The 26,774-nt window shown below is 38.4% G+C and overlaps 1 protein-coding gene across 1 annotated transcript in view; it reads right to left on the minus strand.

The window, feature by feature from the left end:
* Positions 1 to 9,571: 9,571 nt before the first annotated feature.
* LOC107592245 (SWI/SNF complex subunit SMARCC1-like) overlaps positions 9,572 to 26,774 on the minus strand; it is a 28,012-nt gene continuing 10,809 nt past the window's right edge. The window contains 13 exon segments of the mRNA XM_016281665.1: positions 9,572 to 11,064; positions 11,188 to 11,331; positions 12,606 to 12,864; positions 15,408 to 15,542; positions 15,727 to 16,049; positions 16,161 to 16,184; positions 17,247 to 17,408; positions 22,299 to 22,557; positions 22,673 to 22,732; positions 22,832 to 22,942; positions 23,036 to 23,189; positions 23,319 to 23,432; positions 23,574 to 23,645. Coding sequence (XP_016137151.1) covers positions 10,967 to 11,064; positions 11,188 to 11,331; positions 12,606 to 12,864; positions 15,408 to 15,542; positions 15,727 to 16,049; positions 16,161 to 16,184; positions 17,247 to 17,408; positions 22,299 to 22,557; positions 22,673 to 22,732; positions 22,832 to 22,942; positions 23,036 to 23,189; positions 23,319 to 23,432; positions 23,574 to 23,645 — 1,915 coding nt within the window. The 3' untranslated portion in view covers positions 9,572 to 10,966.

The following is a 26,774-nucleotide window of genomic DNA, read 5'->3' on the forward strand; positions in this document are numbered from 1 at the left end:
CCTACCACAGACTTTAGAATAAATAAAGACACTTGAGTATGAATAGAACAAGGTACACACTGCAAGCTAATCGTGGCACATGGTACACAGACCATTTACTGGATAGACACTTGGCAGAACACTGGAGAGAATCTCAATAGTGGACTGACAGAATATCGCAACAGTGCTAGTATTAAGCAGTGCTACATTCTGTTACTAGTTGGCAAAATGTTGAGGAATACAGGAAGAGCAAAACGTGGCTAATTGCTGCAAAACGCCAACGGAATATGTACATTAAACCAAAAAATACACAGTTGCCTCTCTATTTACAAATACCACAAAACAAATTAAACAGATCTTTTCGTCCTGCATGGTGCAGTCCGGTTGCCAGCAGTGGCCCACGCAGCTAAATAGATGGCTATATTAACTGTTACCAAGTCACAAAATGAGTGAGAGCACAATGAAGTCCATTGCTATGTAACACACTCATGATTCTAATGAAGGGCTCAGATAAGTGGAAACAAAAGGAATGAAGGTAATGAGACAATCAAAGCACATGGGCATGTTTGTCATTTTTTTGTTTGGCTAAAGGGCATTCAGCCTTGTGATATGCAGGGTATAATAGTCAGAAAATGAGGATGGTCAAATAAGTTCACTTCATTACTGTTTTGGTCTGCTCTGAAAATAGAGTCTAGCTTTCTTTCCAATTAGAAAAGAAGTAAATCAATAACAAAACTTCCCTAACTGCACTTCCATACTCCATTAGGAAGCAAATGTAAATCAAAATGGCATCTTAGAGCTTTAAGCATGTTTCCCAGTGTTCACACTGTTGTAATAATGAGCTATTCAGATATATTATAAAATAGCATTAGTCAGATGAAAGAGATGACTGGTCTACAGAAAAGCGCACAAGCCTTAAACTCCAGCTTCATCATATTTCTTTTTACAGGGACAAATCCATTAAAGCCCTCAGTCAGGCTTTAAGTGTACTTTCATTTTAATCTACTGCCTTCCTGCTGTGTCTTAATCAAGCAGAATCTGCTAGAAAATGTTTCTTGGATAGAACGCAACTCACATGTTCCCTCTGGTCTGCAGGCTTTCCAAAGTTTTTCTAGTTAAACACGCACTAAATTGTTGTTTAAGTTCAAATGCGTTCTATGCAAAAACTACTTTTTAAAAACGCATCTCAAGACCTTGCACATTTTCACATTCCACTGCCATGCGTCTCGCATTTTTAAACACAAAAACAAGTTCTCTATAAACCGACCTTTACATTTACATTTTACATTGATGTATTCGGCAAAGAGACTTGTACTGGAATACATTTTAATCAGTTTCATCATGTATTCCGTGTGAATCAAATCCATTATGTTGGTGTTGCTAGCACCATGTTGTACTGCTCTATCACATTAGTCTCATGTTAACAACAACATTTACGTTTTGTAAATGTAAAATGCATATTTTAGATGTGTAAGTGTGTATGTTTAGATGTGTAAGATGTGTAAATGTAAGTGCATAGTTTTTAGTGGTAACTGACAGCATTTCATAGATGCTGTATTGAACCCAGAACATTAATTTAAGAAGACAGAAATGGTTATAAACTAAAAGGCAGCCTTATCTGGATGGAATAAAATTTGACTTTTGGCAGACCCAGAACTAAACTTAATTCCTCAGCTTCAGAAACTGGCTTCAATATTCAGATAACTTAAGGGCAGTAATAAATAATGCAGTGACAATTATTCCTGTTCTCCTGTTGTCTCAAAGCACATAAATAAAGTGTATTTCTTTATATATTTTTCTCTCAACAGTACAATTATGAGGCAAGGACTTACATGAGATGTTTCACTAGGAAATTGGGAATTGGGAAAATGCAGACACCAACTCTTCATGCAGAGAACGGACCAAGGGAAGACAGTGACATGGGATAGGCAAAGGAGAACTTGGAATGGCTTTCCTTTCTCTTATCCCATTGCCTCCACATCAGTAAACCGCTGGCCTACTTTCACAGCTTCCATTTTTAATGAGTTCCTCCAACACCCGCACTGGAGCTCACCAGTCAACAACCTGTCACATCCACAAGAAACCCATGTAAAAGGAACACAGAGTAACTGTAATAAATATTGAAAGAGTACTGGTTTAGTGGCCTTCAGACACGGCAACCACTGGTTCTTGGCTCTGGGTTCCTACGAAATTTATGCAGGTGACTCTTGGAGACGCTGTCAGAAAACAACGTGTATCTGCATAGGAATACAGTGTATTTTATTAAGGATTAAGTCTGACCTTTAGTGCTCAAGACATATGAAGTAATTAAAGTCAGTCCATCACTTTGTTTTCCTGATATTCCTACATGCAAGAGTCTCAAAAAAATAACCAAAAACAGATTTACACCAACATGCAACTGATAGCAACAGGGTTATTGAAGACGATGAGGTCATAAGAAACATGGTGAATTAACAGGCCGCACTAAAAAGAAAGACATCACACTTACCTTTACACATAAACACTCTGGCATGGGCTCAATCTCCCACTGGGAAGCATGGCATTGGATCTAATTTACTTTCTGCAGGCAGGCTGGAGGACACACCTGTGCTTCTCATGGGTCCAGCAACTTCAGGGCAAAGGAACCTCTCCAGGAAAATATTACAAAGTCCCAGAATCTTCTTTAGCTCAGAGAGTCATATTCCTGCTCTCACCCATCAGAAATGAAAAAAAAAATTAATAATTTCTGGGAGGAGCTTGACGTGTTCGCAGAGCATGACTCAGTTTAGTTGGGAAACTAAATTACACTGAGTCATAAACAAAAACAGACCATCAGAAGCTTATCAGTATCCGGTGTTTTAAACCAATGGATTTTTTTTTGCAAAACTACAATAGAAACACTTTAAACAATCTAAAACTAACTACCTTCTGGAAGATCTATGGTTATAATTACTGGCTGTGTGATTCAAGCAACTAAAATGGAATGGCTTCGGAAGGAAAAAAGGACAGAATTAATTTTTTTGGTGCACGAGACTTATCTATTGTAAAAAAGGTGGTAATAGGGTGTTGCAGGAATAGTCCTAAACCCCCCCCCCCTCGTGTTTTTTTTAAGCGGTTGCTAACAAGTGGCTAAATGGGACAACAGAGGTTGTTTGGGACATTTAAACATTGTCATGAGAAAAGGAAAACTCACCTACTCACTAGTCTGCATTCACAGCCTTGTTGTGTTTATACTAACTCTCTTGCAAACCATTCTAATTCAAACTGTCCAAATTGTACGTTTTAAATAAATATTGAAAGGATTTTCAGATGCGTAGTTGTGGTGATGTTATTGTCATGCAACTCAGTAGGCTCCAGTTATGTCAGTGGCCAAGAAAAACAATTTTAGACTACATAATGTGGCCACAATGTTAATACTGCATGACCAGTTATGTCTTGTCATTCAACCAACATTACCAAATGTGTTATTTTAACAAATTTTACCTCGAACTCCAACATTTTTTCCAATGACCGTCAACTTGTGTTGCATTCAGAAACACTAGGTGCTCCAGAACTAATGGGGGAAGCAGAGAGGCTAAAGGCTGATCTGATGTTTAGTAAGACAAATAAGAGGCAGCAAAACATAATTAATTAGTACAGCATCATGCAAGCTTTCATTGGCAGTTATGTCAGTGGCCAAGAAAAACAATTTTAGACTACATAATGTGGCCACAATGTTAATACTGCATGACCAGTTATGTCTTGTCATTCAACCAACATTACCAAATTTGTTATTTTAACAAATTTTACCTCGAACTCCAACATTTTTTCCAATGACCGTCAACTTGTGTTGCATTCAGAAACACTAGGTGCTCCAGAACTAATGGGGGAAGCAGAGAGGCTAAAGGCTGATCTGATGTTTAGTGAGACAAATAAGAGGCAGCAAAACACAATTAATTAGTACAGCATCATGCAAGCTTTCATTGATTCCCCGAGTTCTCTGTTAAACTTTTACTAAACATAATGATGGCTGGTAAAATGGCTTAAAAATAAAGGTGCTTCACGATGCCATAGAAGAACCTTTTTGTCTAAATGGTTCCATAAAGAACCTTTAACATCTGAAGAACCTTTCTGTTTCACAAAAGGTTCTTTGTGGCGAAAGAAGGTTCTTCAGATTACAAAAAGGTAAGAAAGAGATGGTTCTTTAAAGAACCTTTGACTGAATGGTTCTTTGTGGAACCACAAGTGTACCTCATGCCATTTACTTTACTAAAACATTTATATGAGCTGTCATGATAATGGTAAGTGAAAACCATTATCAGGATTCCAAGTTCTCTATCTATCTTTGCGGCAAGACATTACATTTGCACAAGTGGGATGCCAAATGCCCATGGCGCAAACACAGAGAGGGCCTAATTGAGAATTTGTTGACAGGCTGGTGGCACAATCCCAGTTTTGCTCCTTTCAAACTGGAGGTTTAAAGATCTATGCTTGATTCTCTGATTCAGCAAATAAACCCGCTCGAGTCTGTCAGAATGGAGGTAAAAACCATTCAGAATAGACTCGAATGAACTCGATGACCCTCAAGTTGCATATTTTAGGTCACACACGTGGAACTCAACACAACGAATGCTGATTAGGGGGGTAATTAATTTTGCTTTACAAACACAGTCATGGCTCTGTGCGACTGGAGAGGGCGGCTATCGTCTCAGACAGCAATTCTCCCGGCAATGGAGTCTCCTCCATTAAATTCACAGGAGCCTTTGCTTTAACATTCAATCTTTATAGCACAAAACAGTCCCTCCTCTCCGACTACTCTTCATGCAGAACCATGAGACCTGTTACCATGGAAACGTCCTTAGAGATAGTGCGGCTGCACAAACATGAAATGCTTAAATGCCTCCGTCAAGCACGTATCGAGCTGAAACGACGGTGCTTGGAATACAAGGGAAGTATCCTTTATATTCGATCGAGAACGCACAGGCAGCCCAAGAGCTCGAGCCATCTGCACATCACACACAGGCTGTCAATGTTTGTTGTTTTAATTCAAAGTCTTTACAATTGGGGCTTTTGCAGTTCCGCAGGGAGCAACGCAAAGCAATCAGTTTTAAACACAGAAGACGTTCAGGAACAAACCAAATATTTAGTCATCTGTACTAGCTGTAACTGTAAACCAGGCAGGTTTGATCCAAATCTGGAGATGCACTTGGCATTTATCAAGTGCATTCAAGGTATACAACATGCACAACATCCAGGAAATCAACCCTATAACCTTCCATATAATTAATAATTGACTAGCCGAATGGGCTTCGCCAAGCTGTCCTCGTTCCTTCCATGCAGCCACACAGCATGTGGCACTGAGCAGAGCACTCTCTTTTTTTATTCACACATCTATGGATCTGCCACCATGGTTACGGAGGTGAAGGATGAAGACTGATGGAAGAACACACAAGCAAGAAGGAGGTGAGGGACAGAGAAGGAGAGAGAGAGAAGAAAAGAACCAGGGCGGAAGGGGAAACCTGCTAAAAAACTTGGGAGGAAAATGGGTTGAAAATTGGGAGATGATGAGTGAGATATGATGTGACAAGTTCGCCTGAGCGGCTGTGGAGTGACCGCATTGTCTCATTGGCGATGGCAGAACTGCTGAAGCTCAAGGAAATAAGTGTTATAATTATGAAACATCTAAACGAGTGGATAACCAATATGGGTTATGATATGTAGACAGCAGAGGGGTTGATATACAGGGGTTGGACAAAATAATGTGAACACCTGGAAAATACACAATATTTCTTTTACCACCATTTGCCTTTAATACAGCTTCCAACCCTAGAATAGATTCATATAACTTCTGAATTGTTTCCAGTTGAATGTTGTCTATCAGAACATTCGCCAGTTGCTTCAGAGATGTTGGAGCAGATAATCTGCTTCTCACTCTTCTCTCCAAAACTGTCCACAGTGGTTTGTTAATATTCAGGTCATGTGATTTGTCTGACCAGGACAGATATGAAAGTGCACCTCGGTCCAAAATTGTCCAGGTTTTATGATCATGACACCGTCTTTCTTGCATTTTAGTACTGGTGTCTGTGATCAGTTTCAGCAAATCGCAGTTCTTTCTTGGTTGTTTTTTTGTGGAAACAAGGTCTTCAAGGTGAATACTGAGGTTTGCTGACACTTTGCTGCAGTAGTTCAGTGTTTCTTGGAAACAATCTTTCTTAGTGTTTGACAGTCCCTATCGGTTCTCGCCCACTATTCTTCTTCACTGATGAAGTCTTGCCATGCTTTGCGTACAAAGTCATATTTGTAGAGACTGTTGTTCTTAAAATACGAAACAATTGGGCTGTGAAGGCTACAAATGCTCCTGCTAAACATGATCCCATGATTTGTCCTTTTTGGAAATCTGAAAAGTCACCCATTTCACTGACCGCTTGTTACAGCCGCTGAACACAACTTACTCTACACCTAGATACAACCTAGAGAATACAAAGAACATTTGTATCACTGTAGCCTACATAAATTACATTAAACCCTATAATAAGAGTGCTCACATTATTTTGTCCAACCAAAATAATTGTCAATTGTTAAACCAGCATGAAATTTTACCTGATTTACTGCATGAATGGAAATTTATGGTCCAATTGTGTATACAATTATTATAAAGAAATATTTGTAATTATTTGTTAAAAATCCTCTAAAATGATTTGCCTTTTTTGTTGACTTCATAATTCCCTTTTAAATTCCAGTATGTAACAACCAGTTTACACAATCCAGTTTTTCCTGCGGAAACAAAAATGGTTGTGAACTGCATTTCTATTTCTATTTTACTGATATTAAACAAGGTTTACACTAAAAAACTGAATTCAAACAATTTCATATTTTTCACAAATATTGAAACATAAAATGTGCAATAGTTTGGATTTTTTTTTTTTTTTAAAGAAATTAATTATATTTACCAAGGACACATTAAATTGATCAAAAGCAACATTAAAGATGCTTAAAGTGTCACCAAAAAAAAAAAATCTAATAAATTCTGTTCTTTTAAACTTTCTATTCATAATTGAATCCTGAAAAAATGTATCATGGTTTCCACAAAAATATTACGCAGCACAACGGTTTTCAACATTTATAATAAAAATGTTTCTTGATCATCCAAATATTACAATGATTTCTGAACATTCATGTGACACTGAAGACTGGCGTAATGGCTGCTGAAAAATCAGCTTTGCCATTACAGAAATAAATTATATTTTAAAATGCATGAAAATAGAAAACAGTCATTTTAAACTGTAATGATATTTCAAAATATTATTACACCAAATAAATGTAGCCTTGGTGAGCACAAGAGATATTTTCTCAAAAAAAATCCTACCTCTATATATACACAAAGGTACGTAATGTGAAAAAAAACATGCACCGTCAAGGCTGTTTGTAATTCTCTGACATTAAGCAGAATGAGCATTTCTCTGTTATCATGCCAGCAGGCACAATTATTAGTCTAATACTAATCTGAACTAACACATTTAATAAGCTTTACCATTCTTTGAAAACACCATTTCCCACCCTTTATTCTCATTCAGACACCTACAGAAGAAAGAAACAAATGACAGTGAAATGAAAAGTGAAGGATCCAAACCTCGTTGCAACAATTCGAGAAATCTGCGCCTTGTGCTTAAACAAAAGCATAAGGGAGCAAGACCAGTCTGTGTCTGAGTAAAGGAGGCGTTTAATATCTCCCAAAATCACTGGCCGTTTAGGTATGCCTCAAGCACAATTTTATGACCTGGGCCTCATCTGGTATCATTACACCTAACGTAAATAACAGCTGTAAATGTTTCACACGGAGGCAGTGGGGTGCTCAAACACCAAGGTGACAAAATCATTCTTTGAAAACACCATTTCCCACCCTTTATTCTCATTCAGACACCTACAGAAGAAAGAAACAAATGACAGTGAAATGAAAAGTGAAGGATCCAAACCTCGTTGCAACAATTCGAGAAATCTGCGCCTTGTGCTTAAACAAAAGCATAAGGGAGCAAGACCACAGTCTGTGTCTGAGTAAAGGAGGCGTTTAATATCTCCCAAAATCACTGGCCGTTTAGGTATGCCTTCAAGCACAATTTTATGACCTGGGCCTCATCTGGTATCATTACACCTAACGTAAATAACAGCTGTAAATGTTTCACACGGAGGCAGTGGGGTGCTCAAACACCAAGGTGACAAAATCGAATCTATTTATGAGAAAACGGCTTAAATCACCATCATCTTATTTCGAAACTATATGAAGTCACATGAGAATAATCAGCCTCCCTTGAAATTAAAAAAAAAAAAATCCTGATTCTCATTTGAAATGGGTTAACTAATTAATGGCAAACTACTCTCCATGCATGTAGAACTAGTTGTTCCAAACTCAATATCCAAAATTCAAATAATCAATATCATTGCAGTTCTCAGCCCAAATGTTTAAAATGACTTTTTTCCAGACTAAGCGTAATGTACTAAAATATTAGAAATAACCACCACAATCAGATTCTCAGTCCTCATGTTAGAAGCGGCTGTATTAGATACAAGCCTGTGACAACACTTTCTGTATTATTGTGCTAACTTGCTTCGTATCAAACAGGCTAGTTAATACATTTTAGTAAATTTTAATGCAACTATTAAAGCAGTCTTTTGTTATTGCTAGTTTTACAAAAGTTACAAGACATTCAATGTTGTGCATTACAGTGTTTTTTCCCTCAGTTACAAAATTAAGGCATCAGGAATTTCCCTTTCCTGTGGGGTAAAACTACTAATGCATAGCCTCTAGTGGGTAATTATTTTAAAGTGCCAATCTTTGTGAAAAAAAAACAATACCCATAGCTTATCGGGCACAGTCTAACACGTTCCAGCCATCAACATGCCGGATTATCCGGGTTAGAGATTACATTACATGAGGTTGTTATAATTCCTGCACATTGTTTTCTCCTCACTGAGCAAGATTTATATTTGCCAAAGTGCATTTGGAGCAAATGATGCGCAATTGTAAAAAAAAAGAAAAGAAAAAAAAGCCAGAAACTCACTGCACCTTCAAAATCATCCAAACGAGGTGCGTAGACCAAACAAAATTTCCAAAAGGTAAAATACATGAAAAAAGTCCACACACACCACCAGAAATCATATGCAAAAAGTTGTTTCTGGTGGAATGTGTGGACTTTTTTCATGCATTTCACCAATTGTTAAATAATTTTTTTTTTTTCCCCTGAGACTTTTATTTCTCAGAATGGGAGTTTCTCACAATTCTGAGAACTGAGGGGGGGGAAAAAAAAACCTTTGGGAGATAAAATGTCCCTACTTCTACTACTACTATTATTATTATTATTTTTATTACTTGCAGAGTATTATAATAATGAGAATAAAAATAAATCCATCCTAAAAATATATGAAGAATTTTAGTTTCCTCTGATTTCAGAGATTCATACAATCTTAAAAGTCAAACTCACAGAAACCTAGGAATACATCAAAATAGGCAAATAAATCAGAGGAATCGCTAGAACTGAAACAGAAAGCAGTCTTACAAAAACAAAACCCACTTTATTTAGACAGTGTTCAGGTCTCAGTATCAGTGTGCCGGGGAAAATGAAAAGAGAAAGCTACAAACTTCCAAGAACAGCGATAACGGAGTCTACACAAACTTTATTTTCTTAAAAATACATCACCATAAAATAAAAAGCAATAAAAGATATATATGGAGATTGGGGAGGGCAAGGTTTCGCACCCTGTTTTTCGGTGATATACAGCCTGGAAAGTTTTGGAAGAGGAAATACGTGTGTATGTGCATGTAAGTGTGTGTGTGTGTGTGTGTGTGTGTAGTGGGGTGGGCCGTGTTGAAGTGAGGGCTTGGTTCACCTGAGGAGGAGGACGACGACAGCCTCCACACAGCAGTAATGCAGCAGTCACATGGGCACACACAAAGAAAAGATAGAGAGAACAGCCATAACAGGAAGAGAGAAGGAGAAAAGAGAGGTAGTAAAGTGAGAGAGGTAGAGCGAGGCGGGGCAGCTACTCTGTCAGCACCTAAGGGAGGAGCACAAAAGGCCAGCTACAGCTAAGATAAGCAAAGTTCCTCCATCACTTCAGTGTGATACCATATGCACCTCCGTTTGCATTCTCCGAGAGAACAAAACAGAGGTCTTTAAAGTGTGTTTGTGTGTATTTGTCAATCTGCACAGTATCTGAAGCAAACAAAGGTTAATGCGTGTGTGGGTACATCTCTAAAAACAGCAGTCTGGTGTGCTCTCGTTCGGGGATACAGTACTCGGGACGCATTTAGGACAGCGGAGCACTCGTGGCGGTGTGAGTTACAATCTCTCATTGATCTCTGGGTCACAGCGTGGCTGACCAAGTAGAGTACCATAAAGCAAATCTGCTTCACACACCATGCACAGATTGAATACAATTGCACCGGTGAGGTAGATTATCAGATAGATGTGCTCAAGGAAGGAAGCCACTGGGAACTCTGCTGAAATGGATACTGCACCACAAACACGTAAGGCAGTGGAAAGGTTCTCTGCGTGCCACAGGACTCCAGAGGAGACGTGACACTGTGGACCGGCTCGTAGCTACAGTGTGATTTCGATCTTAGAGCGATTAGCTTACGCGGATTAGCACAATATACACATATGATTCCTTCAGTCACATTACAGGGAAGAGCCGGATGCCTGCAGCAAGCTTTCTCTTCAAATGCAGGAGTCTGCGGAACGCTCTCGAAAACAAACACAGAGGAGAGAAACAGAACAGAAGCCAGTGCTATTACTAGCCAAGAGACCCAGGAAAGGCAGCACACTCTTGACTTTGTGCCCCGAGCGTGTGAATGTTTGTGGGTGAGGAGGTGAGTGCTCAGCTCAAACGAGAGGATTTAGAGATGACCCACCCATCAGCAAGGCGAAACTACAAAAGGCAACGACAGCAGGTCTGTGGGGGTCCCGGATTAATCTGGATTTATGTCAAATGTGCGTGTGTATGTGTACGTGTGTGCAGGGATGGGGTGAATAGTTTAGTTTTCAGCAGCACGAGGAGGGGGCGCAGATACAGGAGGTCCCACTGGGCCAGGGGGCATCCCATCAGGCTGTGCGGTTGGAGGTGGACCTGGGTCTATAAGGAGACAATGATGTCGTATTAAAAAAAGTAGCCCAAAAAAAAAAAGATAGAGCCCAGGACAAATGTGCAATGCAGAGGAACCAGAGGATGGGATCTAGTGATAGAACGGATACTCACACATGCCGTTGGGTGGTCCAGGGTGTCGAGGTCCCATCATGGGAGGCATGCCACCCTGTGGGGGTCCAACTGGGGGAGGTCCAGGCATCATTCGGCCTGGTATAGGCTGACCTGGCATGGGCTGGCCTGGTCCAACCAGTGGTCCTGAATTAAGTAACAAAAGACATATTGATGTGCTACAGAATATTCACTTTTGGAAAAGAATTAGCAGGGTTTCTGCAGGTTTTGTGAAGGTAAATTTTAGACTTAAGAACTTTAAGACCAAGTAAAGAAAATTTAAGGAATAAATGAGAAAGAAGAAAAATAGAGTACGATTAAAATAAGGGGGGGGGGGAAAGTCTGCCATTAGGGAAAAACTAGCTTTTTAAAAAGGAAAATAATTTTTTTTCTGATCCCACTGACAGGTATTTGTTCTTGTTTTAAGCATAAACTTACTTAATTTGTTAAATACATTCATTTCGCATCTCAAGTAAATATATCTTGATGTAAGGGTTTAGATATTTGAACTGAAAAACAAGACAAAAATAGATATCTGCAGTGCATGAAACATTTAATGCCATGACTTTATAAACAAGACTTTCTGCTCCAATTTAAGACATTTTAATTTGTGACCATGGACCACAAAACCAGTCTTAAGTTGCACGGGTATGTTGTAGCAATAGCCAAAAAATACATTGTATGGGTCAAAATTATCAATTTTTTCTTTTGTGTTAAAAGTCATTGGAATATTAAGTAAAGATCATGTTCCATGAAGATATTTTGTAAATTTCCTACCATAAATATATCAAAACTTCATATTTGATTAGTAATATGCATTGTTAAGGACTTCAAACGTGATTTTCTCAATATTTAAATTGTTTTGCACCCACAGATTCCAGATTTTCAAGTAGTTGTATCTCAGCCAAATATTGTCCTACCCTAACAAACCATTCATCAATGGAAAGCTTATTTACCGTATTATTCAGCTTTGAAAATTTGACACTTAAGACTCGTTTTGTGGTCCAGGGTCACATTTGTGGAATGGCAAATTAAGACTTACAACCTTTTTAAGACCCCTGATTAAGGATGTGCAATTAATCAACTTTCAGCTTCCAATGATTATAAAAAAACACAACAATCGAAATAAAATGATTTTTATGCCACATTCTAAACGCACAGTGCACTTGTGGTCCTCATTAAAAGCCCAAACTTAATGTTTAAATCAGCCAAGTCATGTAACACGACTGTCGTAAAACGCAGACTACTGTGGGACATGCTCGATATTAAAAAGAGCAGCGTTAAGCTCCGAAAGAGAGCTCAAGCTGTTCTCCAGGTGGCTTTCTGTGTGTGTGCTCTGAGAATGCAGGCCCTTGTTCAAGAAAGAGCAACCCAACAGAAGACCTCAAACACAAAACCAGAAGATCAGGGTGCATGCTGACCTGTCTGAGGGGCATGGTGGGGACCCATGGCATGGTGCATGGGGGGATATCCAGGGCCTGGGTGCCCGGGATGTCCTGGGTGTCCAGGGTGCATGCCTGGAGGGGGGCCGTGCGGAGATGGTCCGTGATGTCCTCCTGCATTCTGCTGCGCAGCTGCCTGCTGCTCAATCTGCTGACGAGCCTTCATCTCAGCGTACTTCAACTGCTCCATGTGGAATGCCTGTCGCTCTGTCAAAAGCTGCTGCCTCTGGAGCTCCAGCTTTAAAGAGAAAAACTCCTGTTAAATCAACTCATAGTCTGATGGGAAATAAGGGAAAGTTTAAATTGATTACTAAGAGGGCTGTTCACATGTCGTGCCTAAAAACGTGTGGAAAACGCTAGGCGCACCGCTTTCTGCTTTTTTCCCCCAAAGCGTTCGGGCGCTTGCGCTCCAGAGGCGTCTGCCATTGCTAAGCAACCATGACCTGTGCTCTCCATGAAGATGCGGAAGTTTCAGCAAAGGATAAATGGATTTGCAGCACTAAAAAAAAAATCGCTTGCAGTAGCTCTGCTACTAAATTTATATAAAAATGGCTATCCCTGTACAGCTATGATCAGCTGTTCCTTCATCTTGTCTGAGCTTTCAATGTTGTTACAGGAAAGGATGAAGCTGATTGGTTGGTTCTTGTCACATTACCCGCTGTGCGCTTGCCGCATTCTGAAAAGTTGAAATGTTTTTCATCTCGATGCTGCGCGAACGCACCTGGAAAAAAATTAGCACGTCGCGACCGCGTCGCTTCTATTATGTGCGTGCCTGCTGCGCGTCCACATCTGAAATAACGAACTTGAGCGCACAAAAGACGTGATATGTGAACTAAGGCTACACTCACACAGCACACAATTTTGATTTGCTTTTCAAATCAAATCATTAGAACGCAATGCCTGCACTTAATTTGCAAGCACTCTAATCGGATCTATTCATTTGGGCAGTGCAGTCAACATCTGGTCTATTTACAGCAGGTTGTTTGATATAAATTTGAGAAAAATGCCAAATAATAGTAGGAAGCTATCAGTGTAGAAATAGAAGAATGAAAACTGGAAATTTGCCAACTGGTTATGTCCAACATGGCATCTCATTGTGATGCTAATCACGAGGTGCGTAAAAAAAAGCTACAAAAAAATAAATAAATTACTGTTCAGAAAAAAATCCACTTAAATTACTGAATTTAGTTCATAAAAAAAAAAAAGTAACTTCAAACCATTTGAATGTTGTTCTGTCCACAAAAATAAATAAATAAAATAAAAAATGAATACAAAATTATTAATTTCTTTATTATTTAATAATAAAAATAGCAATAATGATAAATTATATATGTAATAATGATAAATTATATATGTAATTGTGTGGACTGGTTACACATGCCATCTTTATGCTGCAGCTTCGGAAGTTTAAGCAAAGGCCCACCAAACGTACGAGTCACAAAAATAACATGAACCCGATTCATGCTACTAAAATGGCACAAAAATGTTTCAGTGAGCAGAAAACACTACTGCAGTAACAAACCTTTTTTGTGTTTTTTAAAGAAAGTGTGTGTTGCTAACCTGTGCAGAAAGCGCCAACGTGCTTAACTAAAATCAAAGTTGCATTTAGTGAATTTATGAACACTAGAAGGAAATAAAGTACCGCTGGGCTATATAAAGACATCCTTCATGCACTATTTACAGCAGCTAAATTGGGTTACTATCTTCAGCTACATTTACTAAAACATTCTGCAGAGCCAGCTACATTTGCTAAAGCATTCTGCAGAGCCTTCCAAGTCTCTTGTGGACAGCGCCTCTGATGTGCAGACATAAGACTACATGATACAAAAGAACAAGGCACAGCACAATTCAGAGGATGAGTGAACTCTATAAGCACCAACACAGAAAGGAGTTTAAATTTCCACTGACAAACTTTAAAGTAAATCAGTAGTTGTTATTATAAAATAATAGTGTAAAAGCAGGTGTAAATCACAAATAAGAAGTAGCTTCTGTAACACTGCTTTACACGGAGCGAAAAAACACAAATCCATTGACTGTATTAAGCAAAGCAAATACTTTTTTTTTTTAAATAGATATTTATTATTGATATATTATTATCATTATTGATATTATAAAAGATAATTTTATAATACAATATAATTTACTACAGTGATTTTTTTTCAGGTGAATTTGGGATTAACTGTCACAAAAATGTCACAATGCAAAAAAAATAAAATAAATACAAATTGTTAAAAAAATAAAAACAATTTCATGATACAAAAGAACAAGGCACAGCACAATTCAGAGGATGAGTGAACTCTATAAGCACCAACACAGAAAGGAGTTTAAATTTCCACTGACAAACTTTAAAGTAAATCAGTAGTTGTTATTATAAAATAATAGTGTAAAAGCAGGTGTAAATCACAACCTCACATTACAAATAAGAAGTAGCTTCTGTAACACTGCTTTACACGGAGCGAAAAAACACAAATCCATTGACTGTATTAAGCAAAGCAAATACTTTTTTTTTTTAAATAGATATTTATTATTGATATATTATTATCATTATTGATATTATAAAAGATAATTTTATAATACAATATAATTTACTACAGTGATTTTTTTTCAGGTGAATTTGGGATTAACTGTCACAAAAATGTCACAATGCAAAAAAAATAAAATAAATACAAATTGTTAAAAAAATAAAAACAATTTATATATCATATAAAGTATAAAATATATTGTTTCTGGGTGACATGTTCTTGACAGCCAGATTCACCAAAGACAATCAGCAATACTTACGGCTTCCTTCTCACGGTCCATGATGGTCTCCAGCTCTTCAAAGTGTCTGAGTTTGAGCTCCAGCTTCTTCATCTGAGTCTCTACCAGCAGAGCCACAAGAGATTTGATCTTCCTCTCTTCCACTGCAGCCAGGTGCTGAGACACAGAAAAACAACAGCGCATGAAATCAAGTTAGCCGCCAAGGTGATAAAAAGACTTTGACTGGAGACAGCTGCACAAAGCACACAGTTTCTGTTAGTGCCAATAAAGGAAGTTAAAGAATTGGTAAACATTAAACCCAGTCCCTGCTGCAGCCTGAGCCGTATCTGGGATGCATTACCTTTGCCTTAGTGGCAGCAGAGGCCAGGGCAGCAGCGGCGGCAGTGGCGATGTTGCCCTCTCTGATATCCAACTCAAGCTTTTTCTTTCCTTCTTCCTTCTCTTCCTCGCCCTCCTTCCCTTCCTCTGTGGTCTCCATGTCCTCATCTTTGTCTTTCTCTGGAACAAGGTAACAAAAATGTACAGACTCAGTCAATTTAGAGCATAATTAAATATATATAAACACTTTATATAGAACATAGGGCTGTGCAATTAATCGCATGTGATTGTCATGTGCATCTCGTCAGTAAAGCCGGTTACGTGGTAGTAAATCGCCATCACCTGCTTTCAGATGGAGAGGCCTTTATTACACAGAGCCATAGTTCACTGACAAGCTAGGCAATATCGCATTCAAAATCAAATGCGATTCATCTGTGATTATGAACGCAATATTGCCTAATTTGTCAGTGAACTACGGCTCTGTGTAGTAAATGCCGCTCCATCTAAAAGCAGGTGATGGCGATTTACTACCAATCACGGAACCGGCTTTACTGATGAGATGCGCATGACAATCGCATGCAATTAATTGCACAGACCTAATAGAACATGTATTTTCATGGTATTTGCAGGCAGGAGAACAAAAATAAAAATCATTACTTTGTTTATAGATTTTCTGCAAAACAGGGTCTAAAGGCATTTATTAAGGGTGGGAAAGAAAAAAAATTCACATGTTTTTGCATGGACTCACATGGACATTTACAAAGTTTTAAATTTCTCGGTGGACAGTACACTCGAGTTCACATTTCAAAGGTCAACATGCACTTACAGTGAAATGTAGCAGTTCTTGTTTGTTTTAATAGCACATCGTATCTAAATCTAGCAGCTTGTTTTATTTTATGTATTTGATTTTGCTGAAAAGATAATATGCAAAGCATTTATTACCACTATTTATTTTATTTACCAGTTTTATCTAAGTTTTTATTTTTGTATTAAAAGGACAGTTCACCAAAAAAATTTAAAATTCTGTCATCATTTACTCACCCTCAAGTTCCAAAAAATGTTTCTCCCTTCTGAACACAAAAGATGACATTTTGAACAATGTGGGTAACCAAACAGTTGTCCCTAATGGCATCTATAGTATTTTCCCCCCATACTACCTACATTCTTCAAAATATCTTATGTTGTGTTCAGCAGAAGAAACAAACTCATACAGATTTGAAAAAGTAAATGGCAGAATTTTAATTTATGGGTGAACAAAATCCTTCGAAATGGTCCCTTTTGGGGAAAAAAAACACCTTTGATAGCATGCAAAGCCAAGTTCAACATGTTGAAAGGAGAAAGGGGTGTAGCAACTGGACTCAAACATGCATCACAGACAAGCATCATGTCTCAATTTAACAGGGATAAAGCAGATTTCAGCTTGGGTCAGACTTTAGGCAAGCCCATGACCATTTGTTGCAACTGAGTCTGTACCTGCTAGATGGAAAACCCGCCCATCAGAGCTGATGTTGAGTTTCATAATTTCACCATAATCAAAATTACCGGTTTTCTCTGGTTCCTCAGGAGCTGTGCCAGCAATGCCACTGCTCTCCAGGCCGAACGCAGGGTCTACTTTTCCTGTGCTGCGCGCAGCCTCCTGTACCTTCTTCACATGAGCCTCCACCAGCTCCATGGGAACCTCCTCACGCACACGCGAGAACTCCTCTAAAAAAAAAAAATGGACAGAAATACCATCTTAAAATCAGGGTCTCTGCAGGATTTTTAAGCGCAAATTTAAGACTTTAAGACCTTTTTTTAAGAACTGCACAAATAAAATTAATACCATATGACCGGGGTAGGGCAATGTCTATAGTACCATATTAAACTGTAAAATGACTTTAAAAAGCATAATTTACAGTTCATCTACAAGTTTTCACAAAAACAATTTTATAAAATGATAAACTACATTTCAGCCTTTAAACCATTTTTAAGAAAATGGAGTCGAAAGTATTAATCATTATATTAATTTAAACAATTATTATCAGTAAATTATTATATAAATTAAATAAATTAGGGGTTTGCGATAGACAAAAAAATCTCAAGATTTTCTGGGATTTTATCGATAACGATAATTAGACGATATTTTGCTAAGTGTGTTATTGTGCTGATATCTTAAGGACTACAGTGGACAGCTGACTCCTGAATTTTTTTTTTTTTTTATATTCTGTGTGGTCAGTTCACAGCAGTGATAGAAATTAATCTTTTTCAATAGGTTTTATGGGCATTTTTATCTTTAATCCATTTTTCTCTAAAAGTGTGCAACAACTTTTGAGTCAAATTCTTGCATTTGGGCTGTCACCAAGCAAATTAAATCAGTCTCAACAAAATTTATCTTTTAGAGGAAACATAGAAGCTGCATTAGAATTTGCATTTAGATGCATTTACACACTGTTTAATGCAGCTCAGAGGGACATGGAATACTTTAACCCGCAGTTACAAATGCATGAATAATGTTTTGACATTTTAAAGGGGTCATATGATGTTGGTAAAAAGAACATTATTTTGTGTATTTGGTGTAAAGAAATGTGTTTATGCGGTTTAAGGTTCAAAAAACACATTATTTTCCACATACTGTACATTATTGTTTCTCCTCTATGCCCGCCTTTCTGAAACGCGTCGATTTTTACCAAGCTCATCAGTCTGAAAAGCAAGGTGTGCTGTGATTGACCAGCTATCCGGTGTGCTGTGATTGGCCAGCTATCCAGGCCGAATACCTCAAGCGTGTGATGGAAATGTTACTCCCCTTACCATATTGTGATGATGCCCTGTCAGGCTGGAGCGATGATTCAAAAGCATGAAAACCCATTATAAACGAGGCATTCGTTGCATCCAGTGGGGACATAATTACTGATTATAATGACTTATACTGTCTTTTTACACATTGCATCGCGCCTCGTAAACATAAAACCATGTCTGCATTTGTGATCGGAGAAATGACAAACAACAAGCCCTACTCTACACTGCCCAAAAAACTCGCTTTAAATATAAAAAATATAAAATATAAAAAAAACGTACTTGCAGTCCATGAGTCAGAACAGCCTGCATTGTAGTCTACTCTACCAGGATCAGGAAACAGTCCTCCATAAAATGTGCTGCACACATCTGAATATTTGGGTTGAAGTGTTCTGGAACAGTGTTGTAAATACAACTTAACCACTGATTTCTAGTCATGTCCATTTTTGGAAGACCAAACAAAGGAGTTTCGCTTTCACAACGAAACACAGCGTCACCGGGCTGGACTCCACTTCGTCCACGGTGAAATCCGATCCAGCGATCCTGAGCACAAAGCTGTTGGAATTTCCTCAGCAACCAGCAAGGATCAGCTCCAGGCATGACAAAGCTCATTCTCTGCCAGCAGGTGGCGCGTTTGGTAGAAATATCACTGTTTCCCCAGTAACGCCAGAACACAAAGCAATGCAGCATGGAATTTGAACATGCAGCGCTCATGTTTATTTAATGAAATCGTAGCCTTTTTTTGAAGTTAAATCGTCACATTCAGCCATATCGCAACTCTGGTATTTCTATTCCCATATTTAAGACCTCTTGAAATCATAATTAAGACTTTATTGTACAATTTAAGACTTTAAGACTCCGCAGAAACCCTGTAAAATACTCAAAATGTTGTTCGTTATGAGCACCATAACCACCCTATTTTGCAATGCAGAAGCTATTTTCTCTGAATGTGTGAGACTTCCAATTCATTAGATACTGTAGAATAACTAGAAGAATAACTGGTATTGTGCTACAAACCAGTGTGTTTATGATTACAATAAATTAAAGTTATAAAATAACTAGGTGCTGTCGATTACACGGGTTAATTTGGTGCAAATAATTATGGAAAAAGAAAATAAAATTTTTCCCAAATATCTGCACTATTGCAAATATGAAATAGATTTTACACAACAGTTCAGTAAACAAATTAACATTGTGTTACATTTAGAATCCATTCATTCATAGCATTATATATGCAATTAATTCATGCCACCTAAACCTAAATGCCACTTCAGAAGCAGCTTCGGAAAAGATTGTTAAGGTCACACTTTAGCTTTAAAAGTTTGTGTAATAAATTGTTAATCAAAACATGTCTAAAACTACTTTTTTATCATGTCTATTAATTGCTTTTCTCATTTAAAACAATGATGGCTTAATCTTTTGGGGGTAATTTCTTAATTTTATTCAAAATTTGATTTGCCATTAATGACACCGAAAGCCTAGCACATTAAAGTTACAAATGGTCACACTCACTCATATATCTAAAATAAGGTTGATACATCAAAACTTGACAACATACCCAAAGCTGCTTTGGCAGCAGCCGCCGCCACACGCGGGTCGACCACAGAGGCAAGAAATGCAACAGTGCTCATGACAGGATTTCCTGATTGGCTGAAGGGGATCGGCTGGTAAGCCAGAGGGCCTAGCGAGGCTTCGGAGCTCTCCAGGGATTGATCCTCTATGGGCAGCCGCCGGAAGTGCAAGATGCACTCATCTTGTGTACGGCTGCCCACGTGCTCTGAAACCTTATTCCAGTCATCCTTATACATCTCCAGAGCCTGGAATTATTAGTTTAAATAATATTATTAAAAACAAAACAGTGTGAAAAGAGAATCGTATGGTGCAGAAGAGTTTATGATGCCCACTGATTTATTTTAATGATTCAGATCTCACCTCCAACAGAAGCAACGTTTCTTGCTCAGTCCATTCTCTCCCAGCAGCAGCCCCTTTGCCCTGTAAGGCAAATTATCACATCAAGAAACTATGAAAGATAAAAGAAAAGAAAAAGCAGTGACAAATTCCAAGTATTAGGCCTAGTATTAGATGACTTGCCTTGGGATTCTTCTTTGAGTAAATATCTGTACGGAGGCCAAAGTTCTGCAGGTCAGTTGGCTTGTCTTTGCCCTTTTCTGGGAAGTTCAGCATCTGCTGAGCAGGGGGAACCTGGAATGAAAAGCAGAGACTTTATTGCAACTTTTTCCACAAGAAAACTTGTGCCTTCTGTCAATTAAAAAAAAAGAGTCACCCCAGTCTCACCTGTGGAGGGCGGTGTTGCAGTGGCACTAACCCAGAGGGAGTATCAGTCAGAACGTTGAAATGTGGCGTTGGTGGAGGGCCCATGGGGAGGGGTCTGCTCTCAGCGTCAACCTGGTAGTTCACCAGCCCCCACTGCTCCAAAAAGGCATGCACTCTGGGGGAAAAAAGACAACACTGAAGGTAAATATACAATAACAACTAAAATAAATAATCCTGTTTAACTTTATGCAAGGCTCTCTGCATAATGTTCTAATGAATTAGGAAGGTAAATGAAAATTCTGACCTCATGACTGCACACACATCTCCAGTGAGGTTTCTCCTGCAGGAGGTGGAGGTCAAGTACTCCTGAGGATTCAGCCGGTATGTGTCAATCATGAAGTTACGATAAGCCAGATAGCTAAGAAAGAGGTAATAAAACAGAGTATGGAAGCTGGGTCAGAAAAACAAACATGCATTGTAAAAGAACCACAAAGAAACATGGGAGCATAATGATGTAAAATCGAAGATATTTTAATGTGAATTTTAAAGCGGATAAGCCAGATAGCTAAGAAAGAGGTAATAAAACAGAGTATGGAAGCTGGGTCAGAAAACAAACATGCATTGTAAAAGAACCACAAAGAAACATGGGAGCATAATGATGTAAAATCGAAGATATTTTAATGTGAATTTTAAAGCACAAACTTACATCTCTGGAGTCTTCGTAGCCTTTTTTTGAAGTTAAATCGTCACATTCAGCCATATCGCAACTCTGGTATTTCTATTCCCATATTTAAGACCTCTTGAAATCATAATTAAGACTTTATTGTACAATTTAAGACTTTAAGACTCCGCGGAAACCCTGTAAAATACTCAAAATGTTGTTCGTTATGAGCACCATAACCACCCTATTTTGCAATGCAGAAGCTATTTTCTCTGAATGTGTGAGACTTCCAATTCATTAGATACTGTAGAATAACTAGAAGAATAACTGGTATTGTGCTACAAACCAGTGTGTTTATGATTACAATAAATTAAAGTTATAAAATAACTAGGTGCTGTCGATTACACGGGTTAATTTGGTGCAAATAATTATGGAAAAAGAAAATAAAATTTTTCCCAAATATCTGCACTATTGCAAATATGAAATAGATTTTACACAACAGTTCAGTAAACAAATTAACATTGTGTTACATTTAGAATCCATTCATTCATAGCATTATATATGCAATTAATTCATGCCACCTAAACCTAAATGCCACTTCAGAAGCAGCTTCGGAAAAGATTGTTAAGGTCACACTTTAGCTTTAAAAGTTTGTGTAATAAATTGTTAATCAAAACATGTCTAAAACTACTTTTTTATCATGTCTATTAATTGCTTTTCTCATTTAAAACAATGATGGCTTAATCTTTTGGGGGTAATTTCTTAATTTTATTCAAAATTTGATTTGCCATTAATGACACCGAAAGCCTAGCACATTAAAGTTACAAATGGTCACACTCACTCATATATCTAAAATAAGGTTGATACATCAAAACTTGACAACATACCCAAAGCTGCTTTGGCAGCAGCCGCCGCCACACGCGGGTCGACCACAGAGGCAAGAAATGCAACAGTGCTCATGACAGGATTTCCTGATTGGCTGAAGGGGATCGGCTGGTAAGCCAGAGGGCCTAGCGAGGCTTCGGAGCTCTCCAGGTATTGATCCTCTATGGGCAGCCGCAGGAAGTGCAAGATGCACTCATCTTGTGTACGGCTGCCCACGTGCTCTGAAACCTTATTCCAGTCATCCTTATACATCTCCAGAGCCTGGAATTATTAGTTTAAATAATATTATTAAAAACAAAACAGTGTGAAAAGAGAATCGTATGGTGCAGAAGAGTTTATGATGCCCACTGATTTATTTTAATGATTCAGATCTCACCTCCAACAGAAGCAACGTTTCTTGCTCAGTCCATTCTCTCCCAGCAGCAGCCCCTTTGCCCTGTAAGGCAAATTATCACATCAAGAAACTATGAAAGATAAAAGAAAAGAAAAAGCAGTGACAAATTCCAAGTATTAGGCCTAGTATTAGATGACTTGCCTTGGGATTCTTCTTTGAGTAAATATCTGTACGGAGGCCAAAGTTCTGCAGGTCAGTTGGCTTGTCTTTGCCCTTTTCTGGGAAGTTCAGCATCTGCTGAGCAGGGGGAACCTGGAATGAAAAGCAGAGACTTTATTGCAACTTTTTCCACAAGAAAACTTGTGCCTTCTGTCAATTAAAAAAAAAGAGTCACCCCAGTCTCACCTGTGGAGGGCGGTGTTGCAGTGGCACTAACCCAGAGGGAGTATCAGTCAGAACGTTGAAATGTGGCGTTGGTGGAGGGCCCATGGGGAGGGGTCTGCTCTCAGCGTCAACCTGGTAGTTCACCAGCCCCCACTGCTCCAAAAAGGCATGCACTCTGGGGGAAAAAAGACAACACTGAAGGTAAATATACAATAACAACTAAAATAAATAATCCTGTTTAACTTTATGCAAGGCTCTCTGCATAATGTTCTAATGAATTAGGAAGGTAAATGAAAATTCTGACCTCATGACTGCACACACATCTCCAGTGAGGTTTCTCCTGCAGGAGGTGGAGGTCAAGTACTCCTGAGGATTCAGCCGGTATGTGTCAATCATGAAGTTACGATAAGCCAGATAGCTAAGAAAGAGGTAATAAAACAGAGTATGGAAGCTGGGTCAGAAAACAAACATGCATTGTAAAAGAACCACAAAGAAACATGGGAGCATAATGATGTAAAATCGAAGATATTTTAATGTGAATTTTAAAGCGCAAACTTACATCTCTGGAGTCTTAGATTTGTTTTTGCCATTGAAGAACTCTGGCAGGGCACGCCTCTCAATTTCATGTATACTGGGGAAAAAAATAAATTACATTCACAACTAAGAAAAAAAAGTTTAATGGGCTTTTTCGGGATTGAACTGAGAAAAAAAAAAAGAGGCAAATATTATACATGATATTTTTGGTTAAGCTGGAACATAATTTTTATTTTTTTTAAAAGGTATTTTTACTTTTAAAGGGGTCATATGATGCGATGTGTAAAACGGCTCGTTCTAACACGGCCCCACATATCTAGGTCACTATGTGGAAATATTAGCATAATGCCACCCAAATGTGCACACAAAGAAAGAAGGCGTGGTTTCAGGAACAGCAGTCGTGTTGATGCAGCCATGTCAGGGAGACACTGTTTCAGTGCGAAAGCAAAAGCACTTTATTTGGCCTTCCGGAAGTAGATGCAATTAGGAATCATTAGTTAAGATTTATTTACAACAGAACAGCACAACCCAGATGTTCGAATTTGTGCAACGCATTTTTTTAACCTAGAAGAGTACAAAGCTGGCTGTGAACAAAAGGCAATTAACCCAAGCAAACAAAAATATTTCTTAATCAGTGGAAACCGATACAGTGTTTTCTATCGGAATAAGCGCTTGCGTTCAGTCAATAAAAATCGAATAGTTCTTAATTTGTTTGAGAACTGAGAACGACCATACCATATAGTCGTGGCCACATGACCACCTCCGGGAGTGCATTATTTCTCTAATAATTTTAACGGCCTGGAGTCCCAACCACACATCAAGACATTGTTCAGATAATTTGTTTCAAGACATTTGACATGTTTCCGTCCTGAAATCTCGTGTGGGTTGAACTAATTTTTTTTATGCACTTCATCCCAAACCTTCCGTTGCAAATTCCAAAACGTCATTTTAGAGCTGATAACAGAGGCTTGAGCCATTGATATGCAGGCTAACGCAGTTATTAATGCAGTCTAACGCAGTTATTAGAGAGAGAGCGAGCAAAAGAGAGAGAGATTAAGTGCGTGTGAATATTTGCGTCTGTGCGTCTCAGTATTCAGCAGCAGCGTCAACTAACAGCGAATCTTTGAACAGCTTCAAGAACCTCGTTACTGAGAAATGTCTTGTAGCTTTTCAGCTGCAAAACTCTTTTATTGATAAATTCGTGGGACAGCCGCAGCGCTGATGACAAGTTTCTGTCCGCGTCTCCGCGCGAGTACGTGTCTATGTGTGTGTGTGTGTGTGTGTGAGAGAGAGAGAACGGGAGAAAGAAAGCGTGATTTCCGTACATAAAAAAGGTTTAAGACATGGAAATAGGTTGTCAATTTTACCCTATTGTTTGTTATATTTATTTGCTCAATGTCTTCTGGGGTTTTGGTTCTTTTACTGCTGTAGATATCCCATAGTATACAAAAATATGATAACATCTCTTCATTGTGTTTGGGCCCCCCTGGACGAGCAAGCATAGGCACGTGCCTAGAATGTCTATGCATAAATCCGGCCCTGTACACGCATGTAAATAAAGCGCATATATTGTATTAGAACGGCATCTCACATAATTATTTAATTAAATCGTAGCATTTGTGAATTTACAATTATGCTTAATTATGGTCTAATATATCATGCAGCCTTGGAAAACAGACTAATAATGTGTTTTATACATTCTTGTCTGTGAAATGCGCCACTTCCGGTATTTTGCCGGTTAGTCGACACAAGCAAGTCGAGGATTTTCAAAAATCGACAAATCACGACTGCCCTAGTTGAGAACCACAGGTCTATAACATTATTTCTCTCCAAGCAAGCTCTCAGGACATTGCTACAGCACCTGGTGGAAGGGATTTGATACCTGTTGTAGTCGAACCAGGCAGCATAGCTGGGTATAATGATGTGATGGGTTTGTTCAGTCACGTTGTCCTCAGAGTCGATCAGACGATTGACCTCTGTTTTGCCCTGTTCATCCTCTTCCTGTCAATTACGATTAGTAAACAAAAAAGCACGTGGGCAATCTTTCAGAACAATTTGATTCAGAATAAATAGCTTGGGCATTAAAGTCATATATTGATAGACTACTTAAAGAATGTATGGGTAAAGTGCAAGAGCTGTTATCAACAAAATGCTGTGCATCTGTTATAATAATGGAGAGAAAATTTCCAAAAGCATAACTGGATTACAGTATGAAGATACACTACCTTGCCTCCAGATGCTAGTGAATCATCTTCCTGGTCATCTAAGAGGGCAAACAAAATTAATGTGATCATTTACATTTCCTTTGAGAAGATATCATATTCATACCCAAAACAAATATGAAGCAAAATACTCACCCAAATCAGCAACCGTTCCGCCTTTCACTGGTGTGTTCTCACTGTCCTTTTTCTGATTGACTGCAAGCAGAAAGTCAGAGGACATTAAGCAAAGCAGCTGAAGACGATGCATCAGAGAGACAATTCAATAACAATAACATTTAAAAGCTTTCAGTGTAAAGTGGAACAACGAAAGTAGGGTGCAGCATGTAATAGCAGAATGTCTATTTTAGCCATGCACTGAATTTCCATGCATCCAGAGGGGCTTTTTAAAAAATGGTGCTATGAACTATGAAATGAAAAGCTCAGTAAAGACAGCTCAGCCATCTAAGTCATGCAAGTGGTTGTCAACCAGACGTTTTTATCCAAAGTCACTTACTAAGCATACTACTGATAACAGAAAAAGGCTACTTTATGTAACCCAGGGTTACGATCAAGTGTACAATGGCAGTAGCTCTCTGATTAACCCTTGCACTGTTCAAATAAGGGACTATTAATCAAGAAGACTGACAATTTTTTGGCAATGTAACTTCCTCCATTCCTGGCACAGGGGAGGGATCTTCCAGGTCCTTTGTGAGGTCTTCATCCTGCTCGTCATCATTTTGATGTCCACGGCGCCTCCCCTGTGATCCAGGATTCCTGTTTGAGGTAAATGAATGAATGAGACTGTTACATTTAAAATGATCATGACTAATTACACTTTATACAAGAAATGTTTATTGTATGAAAAGCAGCAAATCAGCATATTAGAATGATTTCTGAAGGATCACGTGACACTGAAGACTGGAGTAATCATTTTATCACAAAAAAATAAATTACATTTTAAAACACATTGAAATAGAATACAATTATTTTAAATTGTAATTGTGTGTGTGTGTGTGTGTGTGAGA

This window comes from Sinocyclocheilus grahami, unplaced genomic scaffold (genome assembly GCF_001515645.1).
Source record: "Sinocyclocheilus grahami isolate Dianchi unplaced genomic scaffold, SAMN03320097.WGS_v1.1 scaffold9.1, whole genome shotgun sequence".
Taxonomy (NCBI): Eukaryota; Metazoa; Chordata; class Actinopteri; order Cypriniformes; family Cyprinidae; genus Sinocyclocheilus; species Sinocyclocheilus grahami.